This window comes from Sus scrofa, chromosome 1, assembly GCF_054392235.1.
Source record: "Sus scrofa isolate SSC_HxYL_T2T_F1_AM1 chromosome 1, Sscrofa_HxYL_maternal_Yorkshire_Landrace_v2.0, whole genome shotgun sequence".
Taxonomy (NCBI): Eukaryota; Metazoa; Chordata; class Mammalia; order Artiodactyla; family Suidae; genus Sus; species Sus scrofa.
This window is the reverse complement of record NC_139383.1, coordinates 150,942,895-150,967,755: the sequence shown is the minus strand read 5'-3', so window position 1 is coordinate 150,967,755 and position 24,861 is coordinate 150,942,895. Positions and strand designations below refer to the sequence as shown.

The 24,861-nt window shown below is 47.6% G+C and overlaps 1 protein-coding gene across 7 annotated transcripts in view; it reads right to left on the bottom strand.

Moving 5' to 3' along the window:
* The window catches only part of ATP10A (ATPase phospholipid transporting 10A (putative)), a 173,791-nt gene that overhangs the window by 12,350 nt on the left and 136,580 nt on the right, over positions 1 to 24,861 (bottom strand). For 6 of the 7 annotated variants that reach the window (XR_014815399.1, XM_021098662.2, XM_084976308.1 and 3 more), the window contains 8 exons: positions 23,413 to 23,630; positions 21,218 to 21,412; positions 17,876 to 18,446; positions 12,458 to 12,561; positions 12,253 to 12,379; positions 9,506 to 9,690; positions 4,575 to 4,902; positions 1,800 to 1,876 (listed from right to left, as the gene is read on the bottom strand). Coding sequence is in view for 6 of the 7 variants with exons in the window: in XM_021098662.2 (XP_020954321.2) it covers positions 1,800 to 1,876; positions 4,575 to 4,902; positions 9,506 to 9,690; positions 12,253 to 12,379; positions 12,458 to 12,561; positions 17,876 to 18,446; positions 21,218 to 21,412; positions 23,413 to 23,630 (1,805 nt within the window). In the remaining variant the exon portion in view is untranslated. The remainder of the gene's footprint in view (positions 1 to 1,799; positions 1,877 to 4,574; positions 4,903 to 9,505; positions 9,691 to 12,252; positions 12,380 to 12,457; positions 12,562 to 17,875; positions 18,447 to 21,217; positions 21,413 to 23,412; positions 23,631 to 24,861) is intronic. The other variant, XM_084976310.1, reaches the window with a different exon arrangement.

Sequence of the window (24,861 nt, the reverse complement as noted above, 5' to 3'; positions counted from 1 at the left end):
ATGTCCCTTTGCTTATCAGATCAACTAAAATGCAAGCAGAGCCACATTCCCCTGGGTGACCTGAGCCCCTGAGAATAGTCAAAAGGGGTACAACCTTACCACTGTCTTACACATTGCACCCTCCATAAAGAAGTATAGCTTTAAATAAGTATGGAAACAGAGTTCCCATTGTGGCTCAGTGGAAATGAACCCGACTAGTATCCATGAGGAGTCGGGGCCGATCCCTGGCCCTGCTCAGTGGCTTAAAGATCTGGCATTGCCCTGAGCTGTGGTGTAGGTTGCAGACATGGCTTGGATCCTGTGTTGCTGTGGCTGTGGCACAGGCCAGCAGCTGCAGCTGTGATTCGACTCCTAGCCTGGGAACTTCCATATGCTGCAGGTGCGGCCCTAAATAAATAAATAAATAAACAAATACAGAAGCATCCTATCCCAAAGTCATGTCTGTTCAGAACCTCAATTCGAGCCCTACAGCTCAGCTGTTCTCACCAAGTCTCTTATGGCTCACAGACACCTCTGCCTCCCTCGGCCCTGAGGACACGTAGTGGTGGTGGCTCCCTCCCTCCCCACCCACATGCTGGATCTGGAGTCTTCAATAAAAAGTGGATTCATTGGGTGAACTTCTCTGCACCTGTGGTTTATGGCACCACCCTGGGTAGCTTTTCACTCTAGAAAATGGGGGCCAAGAGGCAATGCTGCTGAAAAACTCAGCATGGGAGTTTCTGTTGTGGTGCAGCAGAAACAAACCCAACTAGTAACCATGAGGTTGCAGGTTCGATCCCTAGCCTGGCTAGTGGGTTAAGGATCTGGTGTTGCCGGGTGTAGGCCGCAGACATGGCTCAGATCCCGAGTTGCTGTGGTTGTGGTGTAGGCTGGCAGCTACAGCTCTGATTCAACCCCTAGCCTGGGAACCTCCATATGACACTGGTGAGGCTTTCCCCATGGGCATGGCACTGTGAAGAAGTAAGGATGAGTTCCAACTTGGGCTCCAAGTTCAATTTTGTGGAGGAAGAAAAAATACGCCAAGTAACAGAACACAAACCAGTGGAGTAGAAGAGGAGAGTTGGAAGGTGCAGAGGATGGGCCTGAGATGGAACGACTGTGCTTCTGGGCTCAGGACTTTCCATCTCACTTTGACTTCAGTATTAAGTGAGGAAATCAAGAAGCCTGAACAGGCCAGGCATCTATACATGCTCAATAGCTAATTACCGACTGAATGCATCAATGGACAGATCAACCAATGACCAAACAGTGACCAACATCCTGACTTTTAAAAGACGACTGTATAGATTGTTCCCTATGGTCACCACCAAGCTAAAAATACTGTAATTCAAAGTTAATCAAAGGTCCAGAAATTGTAAAGCTCTATCCAAAAGAAACATTTTTTTTTATGAACTCATTGGTTCATTGCCTGGACCTCAGGTCCAGGACAAAGACAGGGACAAAAAAATAGTGCAGAGATGAATTTTCACACAAGCCAAGATGGCTACATTCCATCTGGATAGTGGCACTAGGTTGCAACAGTACTCCAGCAAATGGCACCATTAATGTTTAGGGGCAGGAAAGAGGGCCTTCTACGCATTGACAGCCAGAGGAAGGCGATGACTCACCTTGCTGCACTCTTTCCCACCTTTTCACAGACATATACTTACAGACACCCACTCTCGGCACGTGGCTTTACACCCATGAAGTGCCACCGGCCACCTGGTCTCCTACCAGAATGTATTGAAGTCCAATATTTAGCTCTGCTGGACAGAACCCACAGGAAGGCCAGCACGGTTTGAGGGCCCCTCGGTCTTTACCTGCATGCCCTCCTGGCCCGAGATTCCCACGCCTACATCTGCCACCTGGATCATGCTGACGTCATTGGCTCCGTCTCCTAGAAACAGCACAGGTGGGAAGAATCGTTTGAGCTGAGATCCATGGAATCAAATGGGCTTGATGGATCTTCATGGGGTGCCCTTGAGCTGGGGTCCTGTGGAGGGTCCTGGGATGGAGTGAGGAAGAATCCCTAGGGAACCAAGTGATGCAGGCAGAAGCAGCATGGCAGGATGCTTGGACCAGGAGGTATGACAGAAAGCAGCGGCCAGCATGTACCTTCCCACTTAGAATGTGCTCTGCTTTACTGGCTCCTCAAACCAAGAGAGCTCTTCACACGGCATCCAGCATGGGGAGGGACAGGACAACCATCTTCATCGTTATCCCCTTGACTACTCCAGACTTGGTCACACATATAGCATACTAGCCAAGGCTACTCCAATTCACAGCACACCAGTGGTTTTCAAAACTGATGATAGGAGGTGGAACTCTGCCCAGCAAACTGGAGGGCTCTTTTTGCACACCCACATCCAGCTAGCTTGTTAGATACTGTGCTCACCCTTGGGGTCTCTGAGTATGTGATAAAGGAGACCTCCTGCTTATTCAGTCACATTGCTGATAGAAAATGCATAGAAGCTGGAGTTCCCTAGTGGCCTAGTGGTTAAGGATCCAGCATTGTCATTGCTGTGGCTTGGGTCATTGCTGTGACATGGGTTTGATCCTCAGCCCAGGAACTTATGCATGCCACTGCGCAGCCAAATAAAAACAAGTGTAGGAGCACAGGACAGCACTCTCGACACCTTCAGGGAAAAGCAAGCAGAAACTTGGAGTCACTGTCACTCAGTGATAGTGACCATTCTTGGAACAGGGCAGCAAAAGGGCACAAGTCCCAGAGTACCTCCCATGTTTCAAATACACAAAAAGTGCAGATACTCAACTCTGGAGTGACTAAAACCATGGCTCCAGGATATCTCTCTCCCGTGATTTCTCTGTTCTTTATTGCACTGGGCCCAACATGGGTGATGAGTCAATATTTGTCCAACTGAAATTCTGTGAAGCAATAACCTCTGCAGCTTTTCTAAGAATGTTCTATTCAAAGTGAGATATGTACGCAGTGATGTTCTCTGGATTATTAACTGCTGGATGCCCAAGAATAAGTCATATCTACACTTCAACTCACTGAAAGAAATAAGCTAAAGTTCTGATGGGTCCTTACTTTCTCTTTTGTGATTCTATTTTGAATTTTTTCTTTTTTTTTTTGGCCGTGCCCAGAGCATGTGGAAGTTTCCAGGCCAGGGACTGAACCTGCGACACAGCAGCGACCTGAGTCACAGCAGTGACGATGCTAGATCTTTAACCCACTGAGCCACCACGGAACTCCTGTTTTTTTCTTTTCTTTTTAACCAGCAGAGGCTTTACCTCCATTTTCCTAAATGAATGCCACACACCTGTGATTCAGTGGCTGAGCCAGGCACTGACCAGGCACTAAAAATGTGATTTATCATTTGTCTCACAGCAGCCTACTGGGTACACTGTCCTCATGTCACCACAGAGGGTGGATGGTAGAGGAGCAGAGTTAGCGTTGAGGGTGCAGAGGTAGCCTGCAGACTCCTTGGCTCCTGACTCCAACATTTGTTAGAGAGACCTAAAAGCCATTCCAGACACAGGAGGGAAAGGTGGTCCTGGGACAGCCTCCCTGAGGAGGGGCCACCCATGGGAAAGCTGCCTGTCTTAACATGATCATTCCCCTTAACAGTTACCACAGCCCTCTGGAGTGCAGGGCCACCTCCATGGTAACACTGCTAAGGCCATCCCACCCCAGACCCAAGCTCTACAGAGGCCTCAGCTGTCCTGATGAGGAGTGATAGGGCAGCCATCCCCACAGCAGCAAAGAGGGACTGACCCAGACCTTTTGTAGAAAATATGGTAATTGTTACTGATTGGTGAGGATGCTTTATTTCAGAGCCATCTCTCACCTAGGTTGTTCAATGCTGGATATCCGGGGACCCTGGGGAGCCTCCCGTTTCCTAGGCTACCCACAGTCTCTCCCGGCCCTCACCAGCAGGTGGCGTTGCCAAGTCCCTGAACCTCACGGGAGACGACCTGAATCGGAGGTGGGCAAGGATGCTGCCCTGGGGGGAAACAGGTGACCACTGGAGAGGGGTAGAGAAGGAAGGAAAAACCATCATTAGATGCACAACCCTTAAGGGAAGGATGCAAAATTTAGTAACTATTTATACCTTAGGATGAATTTTAAAAAAATTAGATGCTTGTCTTAAAACAAAGTTCAGCAGACAAGAAGCAATGGGAGTTCTGATCACCACTGAGCCTCTGGGTCCTGCAGCATTACAGGGCCTTGGACTCCAGGCAGCTCACAGCGATCAGAGGCACCTGCAAAGGGCCTGGGATAGTGTTTCATGTGCAGGGCTCCGCTGTGGCCATGGCTGCCTGCGACAGTAGTCTACTGCCTCCCAGGAAGCAGTAAGAAGCTTCATCTTAAACCACCATTACACTATTATTGACTTTCTAATATCTATATCAGTTGCTAGTGTATTTTGTGGTTTTCAAATCTAAGCTTTATATTTGGAACAGGCTGCTTTATTGCACTGTGTGATTTTATAAATAGAAAAAAGAGCAAGGAAGCTCTTGGCATAGCATGGAAAAGGCAGGAAATTCAGGAGGCTTCGAGAGGAAGCAGCTGCACGAGGTGGGGGCTGTTCATTCACACAAGGCCCCGCCTGGCTGGTGTGGATACTTGCCTATGGCCAGAGTCATGGCTTTGAGCTTGCTCCTGACCAGCTTCACCACCATGCTCTTCTGCAGGGGAGTTGAGCGACAACAAAGGACAGACCGGCACTGCTTAGCGAGGAAGAGGAATTTGTCCTCCAGGTTCTTCTCTAGGGCATAGGCCAGACTCCTCCCATCAATCACAAGGCTGGGGCTGGGGCTGGGGGTGGTGGTCACCAAGGGCGGGCAGACGGGCGAGAAGCTCACGCTCACGCTGCTGGCAGTCTTCTCTGGGGCACTGTGGGGGCTTCTGGACTGCACGTAGTGTAGGCACTGGTCCAGGAGGGCCGCGCATGCCTCCTGAAATGAACATGAGAGGTTGGTGCGGTTCACTCGGCCACATCACAGACTAGGTTATTCCCTATAGCTCATCTGAGGATCCTGGGCTTCAGGCTCTGCCCAGAAGGCCACTCTCCTGAAACTGGGGAGCCAGTGGAAGAGGATAACTTTCAACGTGTAAGAGATCGAGTCAGTTTAGGGTTCCTATGAGACCCACATGACTTCATTATCCTGTGTAGAGGTCAGAACAGAGCACCTTCACTCTGGGAGGCCTGGCCAGACTGTGGACTATGAATTGCTGACTGGTTAGGCTGCAGGAGCTTTCCAAGCACTTCCTGTGGGTCCTCAGAGGCCCTTATGCAGCCCTTCTTGTTTCCTAGTGAGGCACCAGCAAAAGCAAAAGAAGTGTAATCAGTGTCTCCCTAAGCTCTGCAGTTGACCAGTAAAAAGCATAATTACTGTGGCTTTTAATTGGCTGTGCCCTTCTAAAGCTGTATCAAGAGCTCCAAAAAGAACAGGGGAACTTACTGGGGAATCTGCAGGGTCAGGGGACAGAGGCATAGGTGGGATAAGTGTTTCCAGGAATGAACACACTCCAGGGAACATAAGTGGTTCCTAGTTCTCCACGGATAGACAGTGGGTTAGTGACCAGCTTCCTGCAATGCACCGTGGAAATCCAGGGGTGTCCAACAAGCGCTTACCGGGGAACTTTTACATTTAGGAAAGTGAATGGGACTAGGCAAAAGAAGCCCAAGAAGATGCAGCTATTGGTCATGGGTGATAGGCAGGCAGACAGACACATGCGCACTCATCCACAACCATAGCAAGTCACTGACCAGGATTTGCAAAGTGTCGCTGGATAGAGGGAGGGAAAGGCTTGCCTCTGGTAGGGGCTGGGAGTGGTGGCGACCAGGAAGGCCTTGCAGAGAATGTGGGATCTCATCTCAGAAACAGCATGAATCATCTGGTCCCAGCTCAAGGCACTGACAAGGTAAGAAGGAGCAAGCACGCCCTGCCTTCCCCATGAATGCAGCTGTGGCATCTGAACAATTCCTGGAGCAATGTTGAGGACTCAGAGCAAACAGCAGCTGTCAGGCTGGGGAAGAAGGCCAGCCTTCTGAGGACACTGAACAGTGAGGTTTCTACTGTCACTCTGGCAGCCTCTGGTCTGGACTCAGGCATCATGGAAGCTGGAGGTGGGCTCCACAGCAGGGACAGAGTATGCCCCAGCTCCTGGAGAAGCCTTCTATGTCTGGCCTGAGGAGTGGAAAAGACAACTCCAAATGCTCAGAGAAGATGGAGGAAACCACATTTTTATTTACTTTTTTTCCTCTGTTCTCTTGCGCACAGCCCCAGGCAGTTCTGCTCTGGGGGAAGCAGCAGGAACAACAGGGCCATCTGCTGCTGAGGACACTGAGGGAGGTGGCCCTTCCTTCCCATCAGAACATCCAGAATGGCAAGGTAAGTGCTGTCCTCCATGCTGTCTGACCCACCACCACTTGGCCCCTGTGTCAGGGTCAGGGAAGAAGTACAAGGCAGATCAAGGTAACTCCAACCCTAGCTTTCTTGCCAGAGGGAGTCCCAGAGAATCAGAAAGTAATGGAAAAATTGGGAGAGGGTTGAGCTTGGCAAAGAGATGAGACAGATTTTAACAGCTTAGCAAAGACTGAACAAAATTGACATTGAAACCAACACCCCGAGGCTGTTCAGGGCAAGCAGCCTGAACCCAAGATGACTGACTTAAAAAAATCCCCATTCTCCGTAGAATTTGAAATGACCATACAGCAGAAATTGGAACAACACTGTAAATCAAGTATACTTTAATTTTAAAAATTAATTTAAAAAATAATTTAGTAAAAATTGTAAACAATAATAATAATAATTAAAATAAAATGACTAGAGTGCCATTACAAATGCCCACAATAGAACTCTGAAGTTATTAGCATATAAAGAACTAGAAAATTTTCAGTGCCTGTGGAAAAAGATAATCAACAGAAGCCAGTTTGAAGATGACCCACAGACTGGAATTATCTGACAAAGACTCTGCAGCGGCCACTACAAAAGTGTTCCAAGAGTAAGAGACCATTCTAGAACTTAATACAAAAGAAGTCTCAGGAAACAAAGAGAAGATATAAAGAAAAATCAAATAAAAGTTTTAGAACCCCGAAACATTTTAACCAAAATAAAAAGTTCACTGGATTCCATTTATGTGTTCACTGTTGGACTACATTAAGTAGTTTATGTAATTTCTCTATGCTCAAGGAGGGGAATATAACCCCACACTCTGTAAGTATGAGCTGTGCACAGTGACCTTCTTCCAGAAGTCAGCCTGAGACAGGCAAAAAGAATTCGTTTTAGAGAAACTGAAAACAGAATAATAAGAAAACAAGAAATAAAAGAGTAGACTTGAATCCAAACATATTGAAAATTATAATAAATGTAAATGATCTAAGCATATCAAATTAAAGGGGACTGTCTGAATGAATGAAAACATGACCTAACTACCAACCTCCCCCCAAACCCCTACCTCATTTCAAATGCAATCCTATAAGTAGATTATAAACTAAAGAATAAAACAAGGTATGCCATGCAAACAGAAATCAGAATAGCTGGAGTGGCTATTTTCGGTCAGAGTATATATTTCACTCTTTTCAGGTCATTCGGTCTCTATGGCAACTACTGAATACTGCCATTATAGCACAAAAGCAGACAAAGATTGTACATAAAAACATGGGGAAGGCTGTGTTCCAACAAATATCTATAGAAACAGGTGGTAGGTTGGATTTGACCCATAGGCTACAATTTGCTGACCCCTCTTATAAAAGAATCGAATCATACTATCTCTCAGTTGGGTCTTATTAACCCACCAGCCAACAACATAGCAGAAAACACATTCAGGCACATATGAACATTCACCAAGATAATCTATGCCCTGGGTCATTAAAAAAAAAAAAAAAATGAACATATGGGAGTTTCTGCCGTGGTGCAGTGGGTTAAGAATCTGACTGCTGTGGCTCGGGTTGCTACAGAGGCATGGGTTCAATCCTTGGACCGGCAACGTGGATTAAAGGGTCCAGTAATGCCACAGCTGTAGCATATGTAGGTTGTAGCTTTGGCTCGGATTCAATCCCTGGCCCAGGAACTTACATATGCTGTGGGTGCGGCCACCAAAAAAAAAAAAAAAAAAGAACAAATGCAAAAGAATTAAAATCATCAAAAGCATGTTCTATGACAATAATGAATTGAAATCAATAGAATAGGTTTAAAATAGAAATCAAACAGAAATACAACAAGAAAACACTAAGTACTTGGAAATTAAACAAAATACTACCTAGTTTAAGATTTATATTAAAAAAAAAAAACACAGGAGTTCCCTTGCGGCACAGTGGGTTAAGGATCCAGTTTTGTCACTGCAGCAGCTTGAGTCAATGCTGTGGTGTAGGTTCTATCCTTGGGACAGGAAGTTCAACACACTGTGGGCACAGCCAAAACAAAAAACCAAAGGACAGCATGGTATTGGTAAAGGGACAGACACACAGATCAATGGACCAGAATAGAAAGTCTAGAAATGGATCCACACAAATAGGACTGAATTGATTTTCTTTTTTTTTTTTTTTTTCCTGTCTTTTTAGGGCCACACTCACGGCATGCAGAAGTTCCCAGGCTAGGGGTCAAATTGGAGCTATAGCCACCAGCCTACATCACAACCACAGCCAAAGCAACGCCAGACCTGAGCCATGTCTGACCTACACAACGGCTCATGGCAACACCAGATCTTTAAGCCACTGAGAAAGGCCAGAGAGTGAACCTGTGTCCTCATGAATATTAGTCAGATTCCTTTCCACTGAGCCACAGTGGGAACTCCGGGACTAACTGATTTTTCAGCAAAGGAAAAAGACTGTTCACAAATGGTGCCTGATTAACTGGCCAGCTACATGCAGAAAAATGAAGTCTGCTATAAACTTCACACCTTACAAAAAATTCTACATGAAATGGACTATGTCTAAAGCTGAGAGACTAAACTATAAACCATTTAGAAGAAAATATAGGAGAAATCTTTGTGGTTAGGCACATCTTTAGTGTGATACCAAGAGCATGAGCCATAAAAGTTGGACTTGTCATCCTCTGGAGATGTTCCAAGGGGCAGTCAATCAAGGACTCAGAGCCCAGGCCAGGGCCCATAGAAAGCAGATCTCCCCTCCACACTTGGGGACAGACATGATGAATTAAAACCCCAACGCCATTGGGACATCGGTCAGACAACCATCCTGAGGATAACCATGCTGCCTTGGCTCCACCTGACCACATGAAAAACACTCTCTGATACTATTAGCTGGATGGTGTGTCAGGAAAAAGTGGCTTGAACTTTGCATTATAAAGTCCAGATGTGCATTCCTTTGAAACTAAGAAATCCCATTAAATTCCCCAGACTCTGAGACAATGACAAGCACCGCATTCTAAGTGCCAGAAGCACAGCACAGGTGCAAAGAGAGAGGCAGAGGGCAAAGGCCCACTTCCAGAAATGGCAGGCATTCCTTCCTGCTCTGCCCTGGGGCTGGTGGGATAGGAGGCTGCCCAGGCAGGGCAGGGCTCTGGGACACCACCCACCTGGGACTCCACCCACCTGGGATTCGGCATTCAGGGTGATGACTTCTTCGTCATGATCCAATAGTTTGCAAGCATATGCAATGTTAATGGCTGTTTCCTGTTTGTCCCCAGTGAGAACCCAAATCTGCAGGCCTGCTTGACGCAACTTGGCAATGGTTTCAGGGACGCCGTCCTGCAGGCGGTCTTCAATCCCAGTGGCACCTGGTCAAAGACACAATGGTATGGATGAGTCCCCTGCTCATGGGCACCACCCCCTCCCCGACAGGCATGAATGCCACACTCCAACACAGTAGAGGTACTGGCCAGCCCCTGCAGACTGGACCCTGCTTGTGGTCCAACTCATCTGGAAGCATGGGGTGATTCTCATCCACTAGCTCTCTTGACTTCACACAGAAGGAATAACTGGGAGGCACTGAATATAACTCTCTGGATGTGCAGAGCACCTCCAGTGCTTCCTAACAGTCAGCTGACTTTCAACTTTTCAGACAACTTGGAAACAAAGCTTGTGGAATGGGAATGACCCATACACCAAGGGATGAAAAAGGTTTATTTTTATTTTATTTGCTTTTTGGGGCCAAACCTGTGGCATATGGAAGTTCCCAGGCTAGGGGTTGAATTGGAGCTACAGCTGCCAGACCACACCACAGCCACAGCAACACGGGATCCGAGCTGTCTATGACCTACACCGCAGCTTGCAGCAACACCGGATCCCCAACCCAATGAGTGAGGCCAGGGATCGAATCGGCATCCTCATGGATACTAGCTGGATTCTTTTCTGCTGAGCTACAACAGGAGCTCCAATGGACGAAAAAGTTTTTAAGATTACCTATCCCACACAAAGCTTCTGGCAAATGACATCAGTAGTGCTTGCTCTCAACCCTGTTTACCATCTGCTGCTGAAACTGACCACAGAGGTCTATTTCTTGAAAGCAACATTATCCTGAATATGATTTTTCCAGACATAACACCTAAGAGGAAGATTTTCCCATACAGGTTTCTATATATTGGGGAAAATATACAACTTGGAGCAATAAAATGTTCTCTAGGCCAGCCTCAGTTTTTCCCTCTGCTTGCAACCTGGTGAGATGGTCTCTACCCACCTTCTTTCCCAAGGGACCTGCATCAGCCCTACTTCTCGTCCCATTGCTCCTTGTGCTGGGGTGCTGCTATGAACTGCATGTTTGTGTCCTCCCTAAGAATCCGCAGGTTTACGTCCTAATCCCCAGGGTGATGGCATTAGGAGGTGGGGCCTTTGGGAGGTGATTAGGTCATAAGGGTGGATCCCTTATGAATGGATTAGTGCCCTTATGACAAAAAGCATGAGATACAACCTTTCTACATTGTGAGGATGCAGAAGAAAGCCAGCCACCTATACACCAGGACAAGAGCCTTTCTCAGGAATCAAACTGACTAGCACCTTGATCTGAGACTCCCAGCCTCCAGAACTGTGGGAAATAAATGTCTGTTGCTTAAGCCATCAGCCCCATGGAATTCTTATTAGAGCAGCCTGAAATAACCAAAACAGACTCCATTTCCCTTTTTCTGCCTGGAACAGATGAGACGGCAGGTGCATAGAGGATGATGTCAAGAAGTTAGACGGGGTGGTGGAGATGGGGGGGGGGGGAACGGGGCAGTGGGGAGGGCCCCTGGTAGGGGAGGTCATCAAGGTGGGCCAGGATAACCAGTGGGACCCACCCACCTCCCATGGGTCTATCGACAGTGTCTTTCAGAGAAGCACATTCCAGGTGTGAACAGGAAATCTGCTTCAGGAAATCAGATCCTGGCAGCAGAGAGGAGGCACAGCCATTTTCCAAGTGTTTCATTTAATTCACCCCCAAGGATACCGCTCAGAATGCCTCTGGGCCTCTGGATCCTCGGGCTTTTTTGAATAGTGCATGGTCTCCCATAGGACACCACAGGCAAAATAGAAAATTGTAGAAAGTGTCTATATGTAATACTCTTAAATATCTGAATATTAATTCATATGCATATTTTCTTAGATATCCATGTGGAGATATTCAGGTATTCCAACTCCTTTGCCCAGGAAAGGGGACCAAATAAATTACAGCCTTTCTTGTTAAAAGATGAACCCCTATTTCTTTGTGCCTCAGGAGTATCATCTGACCACCAGTACCATGGGATTGGGGGCTGGTGTATACACAACACTGTCACAAGGAGCTCCTGGTGAGAGCAGAGAGAGAGCATGCACATACAAAGACCCAGCTAATTTAATACATACACTACTAAATATTAAATACTAAATTAAATAAATACCAAAGTAATAAATACTCTTATAAATACTCTTATTAACTCAGTAGGAAATATGGGCATAGTTGAGTAAAAATGAATTGCACCCAAATTGAATCCATGAAACATGCACAAGATGTAAAATGCAGCCCTGATTGGAGTCCAACTGCTTCTGTTTGTTTCCTGGGATGGGGGTAGCCTTACAAGCATCAGTCGATGAAAAGGCTTGCGCCTCCTCTCTATTTTTGGTGGGAAAGCAGGGCTTCAGGCGAAGCAAGTTGGGTGCAGTTGATCTGCCCAGCAGGTTGGCACACGGAATGCCCCAGAAACAGGCCACTGCCAAAGCATTCCATTGAGGACAGCCCATCTGGGGTTCTCGCTAGCGTCAGGCCAGAAGTACTCTTAACCAAGCCCAGCACATTCAGAGCTGCCGCTGACTACAGCCAGGGCACCTCAGCGTCCAGGACTCGCAAACTCCACACCATGGCATGAGATACCCGCTCTGAGCGTAATTACCCAACAGGTGCAGATTCGTCTCCAGGCGAATGGCAGACTGAAAGAGGAGCTCCTCGCGGTTGTCCAGGGAGGATTCCGCTTCCAAGTGGCTCTGCAGCCAACAGGCATACTCTTCTTTGCTCAGAACCTGGGAGAGACCCCCTGATGAGTGCAGAGACAGCCCAGCGGCCGGCCCCGCCCCTCCCACAGAGCCACGCCCCCTCACCCTCTTGGCGATGCACAAAGTGCGCAGGCCCTCCACTGCATACAGGTTGAGGTAATTCTGGGTCTTGCTTCGGATTTTCATTTGATGCCGTCCTCTGGCGTCATCTAAATTGGATTAGATGCAGAAACACGGGTGAGAGATCACCACAGAGCTCAGTGGACCACCCTGGACCTCTCCAGACCCCGGGGCCCCCTGAAGTCACTCTGCTGATACGTTTTATACTACCCTCTGATGGCGCTGAGCTGTCTTCCCACCCCAGGAAAGACAACAGCCATATTTTAAGGTCTCTAAAGTAATCAACGCTTAGAAAGACGAATAGATTGGTGGTTGCCAGGGGCTGGGGCTTGGGGGAGAAAGTAGATTTTCTGGATACAGAGTTTCAGTTTTGCAAGATGAAAAAGTTCTGGAGATCTGTCCCAAGGCAGTGTGAATATACTCACTAGCGAACTGTACATTTAAAAATGGTTAAGATTTATAGTATGTTGTTTTTTTAAACCATATTTAAAAAAAATTTAAAACGCTAAGAAATTAGCACCAACTAGTAAGAGTTTTCCAAGCATCCACCCCCTTTTCTATCTCCTGTAGACCTAGATGGGGAGCAGACTCACTGCTTATTTTTACCAAACTGGAGAAATGCTGACTTTGAGCCTCACCCAACTGTGGAGTCCACTGCAAAGTGACACACACCTTTTTCCTTTCTTTTGACTCTGTCTTGGCTGCCTCGTGGCATATGGAGATCCCGGGCCAGGGATCAGATCTGAGCCACAGTTTCGACTCACACCGCAGCTGTGGCACCTCGGGATCTTTTAACCCACTGTGCAGGGCTGGGAGCTGAACCTGCATCCTGCAGCTGCAGTGATGTCAATGATCCTGTCGCCCCACAGCAGGCATTCCCAACACATACCTTCTTAAGTCTACCGTGTTTTTGGGTCAATGATTATGAGTGAGAAGCAGAAGGTGCTTTAGTTTTTGCATGATAAAAGTATAAGTTAGTGTGTTTCAGAGCCAGTGAGGACTACATGGACCTCCCTATACTGCCTTGCCCTAGCTGGATGTAATTGGAGAGCCGGCCAGAATTTTGTTGCAATTCATTATGCAGGAATGTCACAAGTACATCCTTTTGCTATGATTTATTCCAGCTTCCAGTAAGGGGCACCCAGAAAACATCTGCACGACTAGACTTATCCCATGTCTGTTTCATTATTTGTCAGTATTATACACATCCCATATAAAACTTAGAGTTAATGTTAAGAAGGGAGGGATAAATTAGGAATTTGGGATTAACATATATACACTACTAGATATAAAATAGTTAATCAACAAGCACCTACTGTATAACACAGGGACCTCTACTCAGTATTCTATAATAACTTACATAGGAAAAGAGTCTGAGAAAGAATGGATACATGTATATATATATAACTGAATCACTTTGCTGTACACCTGAAACTAATACAACATTGTAAATCAACTATGCTTTGACATAAAATTTAAAAATTAAAAAAAGAACCTCATATTTTAGACTATTTCTAATACCCCTTGTTGAAATGAGAATCTCATATGAACCAAAAAGACTTCAGTAAGAGTGATCTGGTGTCCTTTTGTCCAGGAGGTGGACATAAACGGAGGCACATAAACTTCTTTTTATGAAAAATCATACTTAATAGAAAGAAGTGCAGTTTATATCCCCTCTACACCAGCAGTGTTGCCAGACAGAATATCAGATACCCAAACAGCACATAGGATATATTTTTACTAAAAATATTATTTGTCAGTTATCTGAAATTAAATCTTAACTGGACTCTCAATATATTTTATTTGCTAAATCTGGTAACCCTACTTTCCAGTGGTGAGCCCCCTGGTCTGGGGAAGGTTGTCTACAGTCCAAGTCAGCTGCTTGACAAACAAGACCTGGGAGAAACACTCTTAATCTCCTAGACCTGTGCTCTCCAGGGAGAAGATGGTGCCCCTAAAAGACCAAAGATTGGTCCCTTGGGGACAAAAAAAAATCATAAAAAGATTTATGCATAAAAAAGCATAAAGCACAAATACACAAAGCGTACATAAAGGGATCTACAGCATAACTGTGGCATTAAAATGTCAGAGGGGGGACAATTGGAAAAAAAAATCTGAAAAGACTCCTTAAGGAGTCTTCTTAGTGAAGAGAAAGAGAGTGGGGAAATTCTGCCCTAGATCACTTTGCTTTAGGAAATTAAATTTCCTGAAAAGATGAAAAAGCCGTTTTAATTTTGACTACAATTTACTCCTGGTATTGTGATAATGCTATTCCAGATTCTGACTGTTCTTTGAGCAAAGACACATCTGGCTGAGGGGACTCTGGAATTAATACTAATAAAGTACTTGAGTTGTCTGGAGGGGGAGGGTAAGGGTGCACTGCAGGGAAGGAGCAGGGGCTGTGATGCTGCCCTTAACCACACTGGTCAAGAGAAAACTAATGAGAGAGAGAAGGCAGGCCGGGCCACTCAGGACCCAGGATGCCCTGGAGGAGAGTGTGGTCACACAAAACACTGACATGTTTCTGTGTGGGACAGAGCCCAGGCAGCCCTGCAAGGAGAGACGTGGTAACCTCTTCGATGGCACGCCTTCCTCCTCCTCCATCCTTGCCCTTGGAGTGGGTGGAGCCATCCCAGCTTTATGTCTTAATGACCACACAAAATGGCAACTAGACTGAACCTCGGGCAAGTCTGGAGACGAAACCAGAGAGAAGAAAAGGGACCTAGCTTATGCTTTATGCCTATAACACACCAGGCACTGGGCTAGAAGGTTGGCCAGGGCTCTCCTGTGAGATCAGCATCCGGATTTCTTTGTACAGAGGGAAGGTGAGGCACAGGGAAAGTGACTTGTCCAGGGTCACCTGGCCCATAACTGTAGACTTGGGATTTGAACAGCGGTCTGGAGATACTAGGGTGAGGTATAGTCCAGGCTTTCTACTCGATCCCCCACAACCTACTGCTGGCGGGGCAAGACCCAGCCACATCCTGTGAATACACACATTCCCCATCCACTATCAGCTGAGCCTCCTCGTGCCTTTCTGGGTAAAAGCGTTGTGAGCTCTTTGAAGAAAGGTAGTGCCCTCCTCACTTGATCACCTGCACACAGGTAGAGCAGCCTGACCATCTGCAAGTCTGCTTGACTCCACACCCCGCCAACCCCTCCAAGGTGAAAGCTTATGCACACTGCCAGGGTATCGCTGGTGAATAACTACAAAATTACCCCAGAGCCATCCTGTCACCTGAGAAACCACAGGGGGCTCTGAATGTCCTGAATCTTAAATTGCTTGGAATCTACTCATAGATCATGTCTACTCAAATCTATTTAAAGTGGACACTGCCTGGAAATTCCCGAAGAAGGGCGGAGAGCTACACAAACCGCTTATTACTGATTTGCTCCCTTCAGTGTTATGGTTTGGATAATGTCATGCTTTGACCTGTCTGCTCTGTGATGCAATGGATGGAAGACTTTGCTCTTTCTCACCTATAGTTAATTCCTCCCAGAGACCCATGGGAGGAGGTGGACAGCAGAAGAGGAGGTGGGTGCAACAGCAAACCTATGCAGGGGCAGCAGGACCAGATGGAGGGGTTTGGGAGGTTCCCCAGCTTGCCCATGGGCTCCCCGCACTCCCTGACCTTGAAGTCGACTCTGAGGGATAGAAATTTTGTTTGTGCCTTGTCAAGAAATTTGAGGCATTCTATGTATTTTAAAAAGTGCATTGAGAATTCCCCAGTAATCTAGTGGGGTTCACGCTTTCACTGCTGTGGTCCAGTTTCGATCCCTGGTCTAGGAACTGGGGTCCCATATCAAGCTGCTACTTGCTAGGGCCAAAATAAATAGATAAATAAAACTTGAGAAAAAAAATGGACTGCCAGCCAAGGACAAATTTGGTCACTGCTGCTACATTTTCAGTTGCTCCTTTGTGCCTTGCACAGCTCAGCAGGCTCCCCGCCCTCTCTCTAGAGTGGGGGTGGGCCTCTCCTGTCACTCCCTCCTACCCTTGCTGGCTAGTGCTGGTTCAGGATTTTCCCTATTCATGACCCACTGTACATGTTCAAGTCTGAAACACAGTGGTCCATTACACTGTCTTTAATATAAGGCTGTGGAATAGGACAAAGGTGATATTTTTGCAGTAGGCTGAAATCTGCCCAGAATAATTGCCATATCTATCTGTTCTTCTTTTGCATGAATGCAAAAATCAAATTTCATCATGAAGTATGCCCTTGGAATGCAAAATCAGCCTGGACATTGGATTCTATGTCCACCCTAGGGCAGAACCACTACAGGGCTGCTAAGGCAAAACTCCGCCCTGAAGTAGGCCCTTCCCAAGAAAGGCCATGCAAACCACTTTCAGAGACACATTTGCAAATCACTCAGCTGCCTTTGGGAGGCAATCGCTTTCTACAGACTAGAAAATGGATTTCCTGTCTGACGAGACCCTCTAGTGCACTTTCCCTTAATTGGAGCCCCAAGTGAGTCCTGTACTGAAGCACTGAGATCATGGTGAGAGGACCATGGGAAGCAGAGTGGTATTCCCCCCATTCTGTTCCAGAGCTCCAAAAGGGCATATTCAGCATACTAGGTTTCATAGAGGTGGTACCCAGAGGTGTTTCCAGGATACAGGAGAGAAAGGCTATAGGGGGTCAGGCTCCAGGTGGTCCCCCTCCATCACCAGCAGCATCCTCACTTCTATCCAGTTTCTCTCCCCTAGAGGTCAGATGTGACCCTTTTGTCCTCTGGGTACAGAGGGAGGAGTAACCAGGTTTACCAGTGGGGACCCATGCCTTCCCCCTCCCAAGCCCCAGAAGCATTTGTATCTGGCAAGAAGTGCAAGCCTTTCTGCTGAACAAAGTTCCACTTTCTACACCAAGGAGTGTAGAGCACCAGCAGTGGTTTCTGAACTCCTCTTTTTCAACTCAAAAGTTAAAAGGAATTCTAGCACACAGAAGACCAGGATGGAGCTTCTCCGCCTGAAGTCGGCCAAAGGCCAGCAGTCCCCACTTACCTGGGCCCCCACTGAAGCCTGAGGCAGCCCCACAAATGGGCTGAAAACCATGGCCTGGGCTTCATAGGTATCTGAGGTCCAGGCAATCACAGGGCAGAAAGGAAACTTCTGGGACTTGTAGTCTAAACTTGTAGTTCTTAACTTTCATCAGACAGATTTAAAAACTTAAAAATTACTAGGCCTCACCCCCCAGTAATCCTCAATCACATTATTCTGAGGTGGCTTCGCTCATTGAAGCCTTGTATCCCCACCAGCATCTGGTGCATTCCAGTCCTAACCCTTTAAAGGGAGGAAATGGCCACCCAGAGACCCAAAGCACCGATGGGGGAGGAGTTGACTTCTGGGAACCGACACCCTCACCCCCCAGGGCCCCTGACCCTGGAGCAAGGGGAGCAGGGTACCTGTGGAGCAGGGCAGCAGGAGGTCCATGACCACAGAGTCAGCACCCTTGGTGTAGACGTTGATCTCGTCCGTGAGTGGGTGCCTGATCACCACCGACATCCTCTTGCGGATGGAGTCAAAGCCCAGCGTGTGTAGGAGCTCGAAGGTGAGCCTGCCCAGGTGGGGCAGCTCCACCGACACCTGATCGTGCAGCCGGTCCACGAGCGTGCAGCTATAGGCTCGGGCTGCATAGACCAGCGCCGCCTCATCAGGGCTCTCGGCCTCATAGCGCAGCTCCTGTTCAGGCTCTGGCTCCTTCGCCACCTTGTGCTGGGCCCAGCCATCTGCCCCACTGCTGTAGCCATTGCTGGTAAGGCCCGGGGCTGGAGGGCCCAGCCTCTCCTCCAACCCAAGCAGCGCACCGTCATTGGCCAGGGTGGACAGGAGGCTGGACCCTGACTTGTGCGCAGACTTGCTGGTGGCCACGCTCGCAATGCTGCTGCAGCCAGAGGTCAGGCGGCTGGGCGTGAACCTCCGGAGGAAGTCTTCGATCGTCTTCACGGGGGACTTCAGCTCAAAGCGCACCCTCACCTGCCAGGGAAGCAGTCAGAAGGCAAGTGAGGTTCTCCCCTAAGGCCCCACCGTGACTCCCATAGGGCCTCCCTCCACTTCCCCAGTAGGGGCTGGGAAAACAGATCTCCCATTTCCCACTGAAAACTGCAACCAGGGCTGGAGCTTAGTCCTTAAGATTATTCCTCCACCTCTTCCACTCTTGCCTCTGACAAAGGTTCTGCAATTTTCATTCTTTCAGGATGCGGGGGGCAAGACCTAGGTCCTGGATGGACTCAGTGCACTGGTGGCTGGTGGTGCCTGATGCTTTGAAGCTGTCCCCTCAATGCAGTGTCCCACTGCTTTACCAAAACATTCAGAGGAGTGGGCCTGCCACTACCTGGCTTTTTATTATTTTAATTTTTTTCCAATTAAAAAACCATTGAACAACAGACCAATTTTCACATTCTTTTGAATTATGTCCATAAAACATTTAAATATATGAAAAAAATTCTCAAACCCAAAAGAATCTGTCTAAAGAAATGAAACAGACAAATTCAGGACCCAAATCCTTAAACAAATATTTAAAAAAAAAATCACGGGAAATTATATCTTTTCTAGCAAGGAATGAAAACAATAAAACGATACATATACAACTGTTAAAATTTTAAAATGCTCAATAAGGGAACAACAGAGCAACACTCTATTTAAATCAGTGTTGTTTACTAATGCTGGTATAATATACCAATTTTACTTTTCTGCTAGATAATGGATTTAAAGCCAATGTTGAAACAGTTAAACTGCTGAATTACAATCAATCTCTAAATCTTTGTAATTTTGCCCATGGGTCCGAAGTTGTGAATTATAGTAATAGCCTCCAGAAAAGTCAGGCATTTAGTAAAACAAGGCACAGAGGACTCATTTTGATAAAAGTGATTTTTCTTTGGTCCTTTAACGACTTTACGTTGCATGTCCACGCAGGAGATTCAGGCAGCCACGCTGGAGCTCCTGCTGCCTCCAAACATCCTCCAGGTAGTACCCGCTCATATAGGGGTATAGAAAAGGCATCCAGAGACAAGTTCCTTTGCAGTCTAAAGGTGAGCAATTAAATATTCTGCTCCCTACATGGAACTCACTGCATATGTGACCACTGGCACACACCTTAGTCCTATCAGAGTTTCTCTTACTCAGTAACTGCAGCAATGCCTGGGTCCATCAGATAGGGTAACCTAGCAACTAGATACCTCAGGGAATACCAGAGGGACTGAATACAGGGCAGCGGAAGAGCCCAGAGGCCAGACCGCTGGGATGCCAAGGCCACTGAGAGGTGAGCTGCAGCAACAAGCATCCCCATTCAGGGCTGATGGCACAGCCAGTGGTCTCTGAGTGGTGGGGCCTGTCGGCTTGGGACCCACCAGGCCTCGTACTCTTGCCAGGCATGAAAAAGGCCATGGTCGGCGGGGGGGGTGGGGGGGGTGGGGGGTGGTCAGCCTTGCTGCCAGATACACTGCTGCCTCAGAAGGAGTGGAGGCCCCCTGTTCACCCTCCATCACCCATGGCATCACCAGTGGGACCTCCTGGAATGTCTGGCTCAGGAGGAGGGGAAAGGGCCTGGGGTGGGGGCAGGGTTCAGGAGATAGGCCTATAGCATACATCCAAGCTAGAACACCTATCTTAGAACATACATCTCAGAACACCTTCTTTGGAGCCATTTAAAGTTTCCTAGTTGAATTATGCACTGCCACACTTAGGTATTCACCATGACCCCCTCGACCCAATACCACCTGGCCCACCTGGAGGACCTTCTGAGGAGCACTTGGGTGATAGAGGTTTCTTTTGCACATAAAACCTTCCTCATTTTGGAGAGAACCTTGATGTTAACACCAACCAAACCCAACTTGGCTATTGCTATTTCCACCACCTTAAGCAACTTCTCATTGAGTCTCAACTACTTACTGAATGACAGTGTTGAAGGCCTTTATTTATTTATGTTTTTATTTTTGTTTTTTTTTGCCTTTTCTAGTGCTGCTCCCGCGGCATATGGAGGTAACCAGGCTAGGGGTCCTACGGCCTATGCTAGAACCACAGCAACTCGGGATCTGAGCCGCGTCTGCGACCTACACCACAGCTCAAGGCAACGCCGGATCCTTAACCCACTGAGCAAGGGCAGGGACCGAACCCGCAACCTCATGGTTCCTAGTTGGATTCCTTAACCACTGCGCCACTACGGGAGCTCCAAAGGCCTTTATTAATGTTAAATATGTGTCAAATATGTGCCAAGTCCTATTCCGAGACCCTTCCCTACAGCTCCACCTTTGACCTACATCCCAGACCAGGGGCCCAAGACATAGGAGGCAACTGGCTTGTGGTGAAGTCAGGATTCAAGTCCAGGTAGCTCCCCCCAGAGCCTAGGTAGGCCCCAGCCCATCCTGTACTTTCTCCGATAAGAATCTAGGACCCCAAGGCGCTGGTCAATAGGGAGGCAGCCTCCTCCTGGCCCTGCATACCTCTGGCTGGACTGCTGTTTTGTGTCTCAGGCTCAGTAGCTGTCTCTGACTGTCTGTCCTCTCCCACTTGGCCACGACCCTGGCACCTGCCCACTGAAGTCTGGGGATGTCACTGCAGAACTACTGAGCTGGTTTACCCTGTCTGAAGCCCCAAGTGCACCTCTTCAAACCTGGGAGTGATGCTGAGTGACCCAGGCTCCAGTAGGAAAGGGAAGAGTGGGGCTCCCTCTCAAGAAGTGATGACAGTGGGGTCACACCCAAGGTCAGGACTCTGTGGGCTCACATGACAGATGCTCCAGAACTTGCCTTTTGTCTTGGCTGATCCGGGGATGTGACCACCACTGTGTTGCAGATGGTGAGTGCAATGAAGAAGTCGAAAATATCAGACAGCTCGGGCGAGAGGTGGGCAAGTGGGTGCTCTTGGTGCCTTGCGAAGGCTAGGCACCTGTCACACTCGCTCACCTTCTCCAGAAGCTTTGGGTCAGGTGTTATATCTTTCTCCTGGGAAGAACACAGAGGACAAGTGGTCAGTCTGACCCAGTTACCTGCCAAGTGTCTTGGGGTTTGACTACTTAGGGCACCTTGATTTTACCAGTAGCTGCAAACAGATCTTCATCTCACACGTGCACATGTCATTTTATAATGACAGATTTTATATAATCTTAACTGTATTAGAATATACAGCTGACATATGAAATGAAATGAATATATTATTATACATAGGAAGATACACATGGGAGTTCCCATTGTGGCATAGTGGGTTAAGAATCTGACTGCAGGGGTACCAGTCACTGTGGAGGCACAAGTTTGATCCCCAGCCCCATGCAGTGGGTTAAAGAATCTGGCATTGCCACAGCTGCAGTTTGGATTCAATCCCTGGCTCAGGAACTCCCACATAATCCAGGTGCAGCCAAAAAAAAAAAAAAAAAAAAAAGATACATATGTTCTTTTTATAAAACAATACATCCAAGAATAGGTATTATTCTTGCATTGTATGTTACATAATATCATACAACATATAATACATAATGTACAATAATGTATTATATAACACATAACATGTATTATATAGTATATTATAAAATATTACTATACATAACATTATGTATAATAATTATGTATACATTATGTACAGCATTATGTGTAAAGTTTCGTACTTGGAAAGATTTGGAAAAATAAGAAAATAAGAAAAATGTAACAAATCTCTATTACACCATCTTAAGGCAATATTACTTTTTGAAACACATGCTTCTGCCTTTCCTTCCAGTCTTTTTTCTACACATTTTACAGAATCAAAATATTTTCCATTTCTCCAAAAACATTACATTACCTTGTCTTTACCAGGCCTTTAAGAGCTATTTGAAAAACACCAGTTTCAAAATGGACATACAATAATGTATTTGAGACTTCCTTTAACCCTGGGTACATTTTTTCCAGTATTTGCTGACATAGATAACACACTGATAAGCTTCTGGGCACTAACTTCCTAGATCAGAAAGTCGGAACATTTCAAATATTCAACCAATATTGCCAAATCTATGTCAGAAAAATCTGTTCCAACACAGCCTCCCTCCTGCCCAGGGTGAGGGACCCCTGTCCATGTGTCCCGTGACCACCAGTGACCGCAATTCTCAGTGACTTCTATTCAAATGGCAGTTTCTATATGGGTTTCTAAGGATAGAAAGTAATGAGGCCGCCATGCATGAGCACAATGGATTCTCCTTCTCTGGTTTTTAAGAATTTTAGAGGTGAGGAGTTCCCGTCGTGGCGCAGTGGTTAACGAATCCGACTAGGAACCATGAGGTTGCGGGTTCGGTGCCTGCCCTTGCTCAGTGGGTTAACGATCCGGCGTTGCCGTGAGCTGTGGTGGAGGTTGCAGACGCGGCTCGGATCCTGCGTTGCTGTGGCCCTGGCGTAGGCCGGTGGCTACAGCTCCGATTCGACCCCTAGCCTGGGAACCTCCATATGCCGCGGGAGTGGCCCAAGAAATAGCAACAACAACAACAACAACAAAAAAAGACAAAAAGACAAAAAAAAAAAAAAGAATTTTAGAGGTGAAAGGACTTTTTAGAGATTGTCATTCATGCACTTCTGGAAATTCCCCTGCCTGATGAGAATGGTCCACAAATATTTGGGTTGCTGACAAGGCAAGGGAGAAAGGATTTTTATTGCATTCAGGCTCATCTAACTTTTTTTTTTTTTTAATCTGACTTTGCTTTTTCACAGTTGTCATCTTCCTCTTCCTCTGATATTTTATTCATTTCTTAGGGCAGGACAGACTTCCTCTCTAGAAGGGGGACCCCAGCAGTCCCCAGCCTGAAAAGCCAGGTAAGGCAGCCGTCTTGGAGAAAGTGCAGTGGTGTGGGGAAAAGGCACTGGCCAGAAGAATGTCCCCTTACTGAACAGAGGTAACTCCCCAACAACAGCTTGTTTGTACCCTGAAGATACAGACACTTTCGGTGGCCAGGAAGGTGATGGCGAGAGATGGCTGACAGACTTACCATAGGGCTGCTGAAGGCCGTGTGCCTGGACAGCATGCTGGCCCTCTTGGCTTCGGCACGGCTGCCTGTGCGCCGGTGCGACCTGGTGCTCTGACTCCTGTGTAGCACACGGATGCCCTGATGGCTCCCAGTGCTGCCACGCTGGGGCAGCGAGCCTCCTCTGGGCACCACCTCCTCCTCCTCTGAGTCCGCCTCCTGGTACCTGGCCAGACGCTGGGCTGTGGGGAGAGGGACACGAAGTGACAGGTCATGGGGAGGCTGGACATGAAACTGATTCAGTGTGTTTTCAGTTCCATGAGTTGCCAGGCAGGGCGTCCCCAGGCACTTGCCACCCTTGCTGTCTAATGATAAGGTCATGTTTCCATGAGGGATGGAGGACGTTCTCATTTACATGCACCCTCAGTCAACCCCATAGGGCTGATGTTCTCAACCCCACTTCACAGATCAGGAGACTGGGTCTCAGCTTGTTAAGGATGCAGGATGCAGGGGCAGGGGGTGAAGATGGCACCCAGGACTGTGTGAGGCCAAAGCATGAATCCTGACCCTGATGGCACAGAGGCCACCCCGTCCCACACACAAGTCAGATGTGGATAGAGATGGGTTCACATACAGAGCCTCTGTTCAGCCTTGGCAGGAAGGTGGCTGGGAGGAAGGCCTGGCCAACAAGGTAGCTGGGCTCTGGGCTTTGACCTTCATCCTGGGGTCACAGGGCCACCTGCTCCCTGGGGCCATCAGGACAGATCACATGTTGGGCATCTGCCTCGCAGTCACACATAAATAATGGTTCTCAGGCTGTGTTGACTGCACTCTCCTGAGGGGGCTCCTTGCTCAGGGCCAGATGGAGGATGGGTACCATCCGCACTCATTCTGTAAGGATGAAGCTCTATGAAACAGAGGGGCTCACAGTCCTCCTGGGGTCACACAGAAGAATGAATGCCACCAGAGTTCAGACCCAGCCAGCAGAACTCCACTTAAGAGGACCTTGACTGTGATCCTGTGCTGAGTCCTTAGGGGGTGCTGGGGACCAATGGTCCCAGGGGCCATCAAAGCTCTCAGAGACTCACAGAAGTGCACCTGTACTGCTGTGCTTATTAATGGAGGGCTCTTAATACATCTTCCTGGCTTTGCCCAGATCGTTCAGTTTGTTCCATCAGGGAGGAGCAACAGGAGACTAGTCAGGAAGCCTGCTCCCTCCAAATAAGCAACTTCTAAGAATTATGGCAGCACAAGGTAGCCTGTGTGAGGGGCCAGGAGAAAGGGGCTCAGTCTGGACATGACGTGGTGCAGTCTGTCCTGTGGGCCAGACTTTGCACTCAGCAGCTTCCTTGGAAAGAGTTTTCTTTTGAGATAAGGAAAGGGAAGTCACCTGCCCATCTCCATGAGGCCACATAACTGACAATGCCAGGATTCCAACTCAGGGAGCTCCTCATTTGAGGAGCAAAGCTCTTA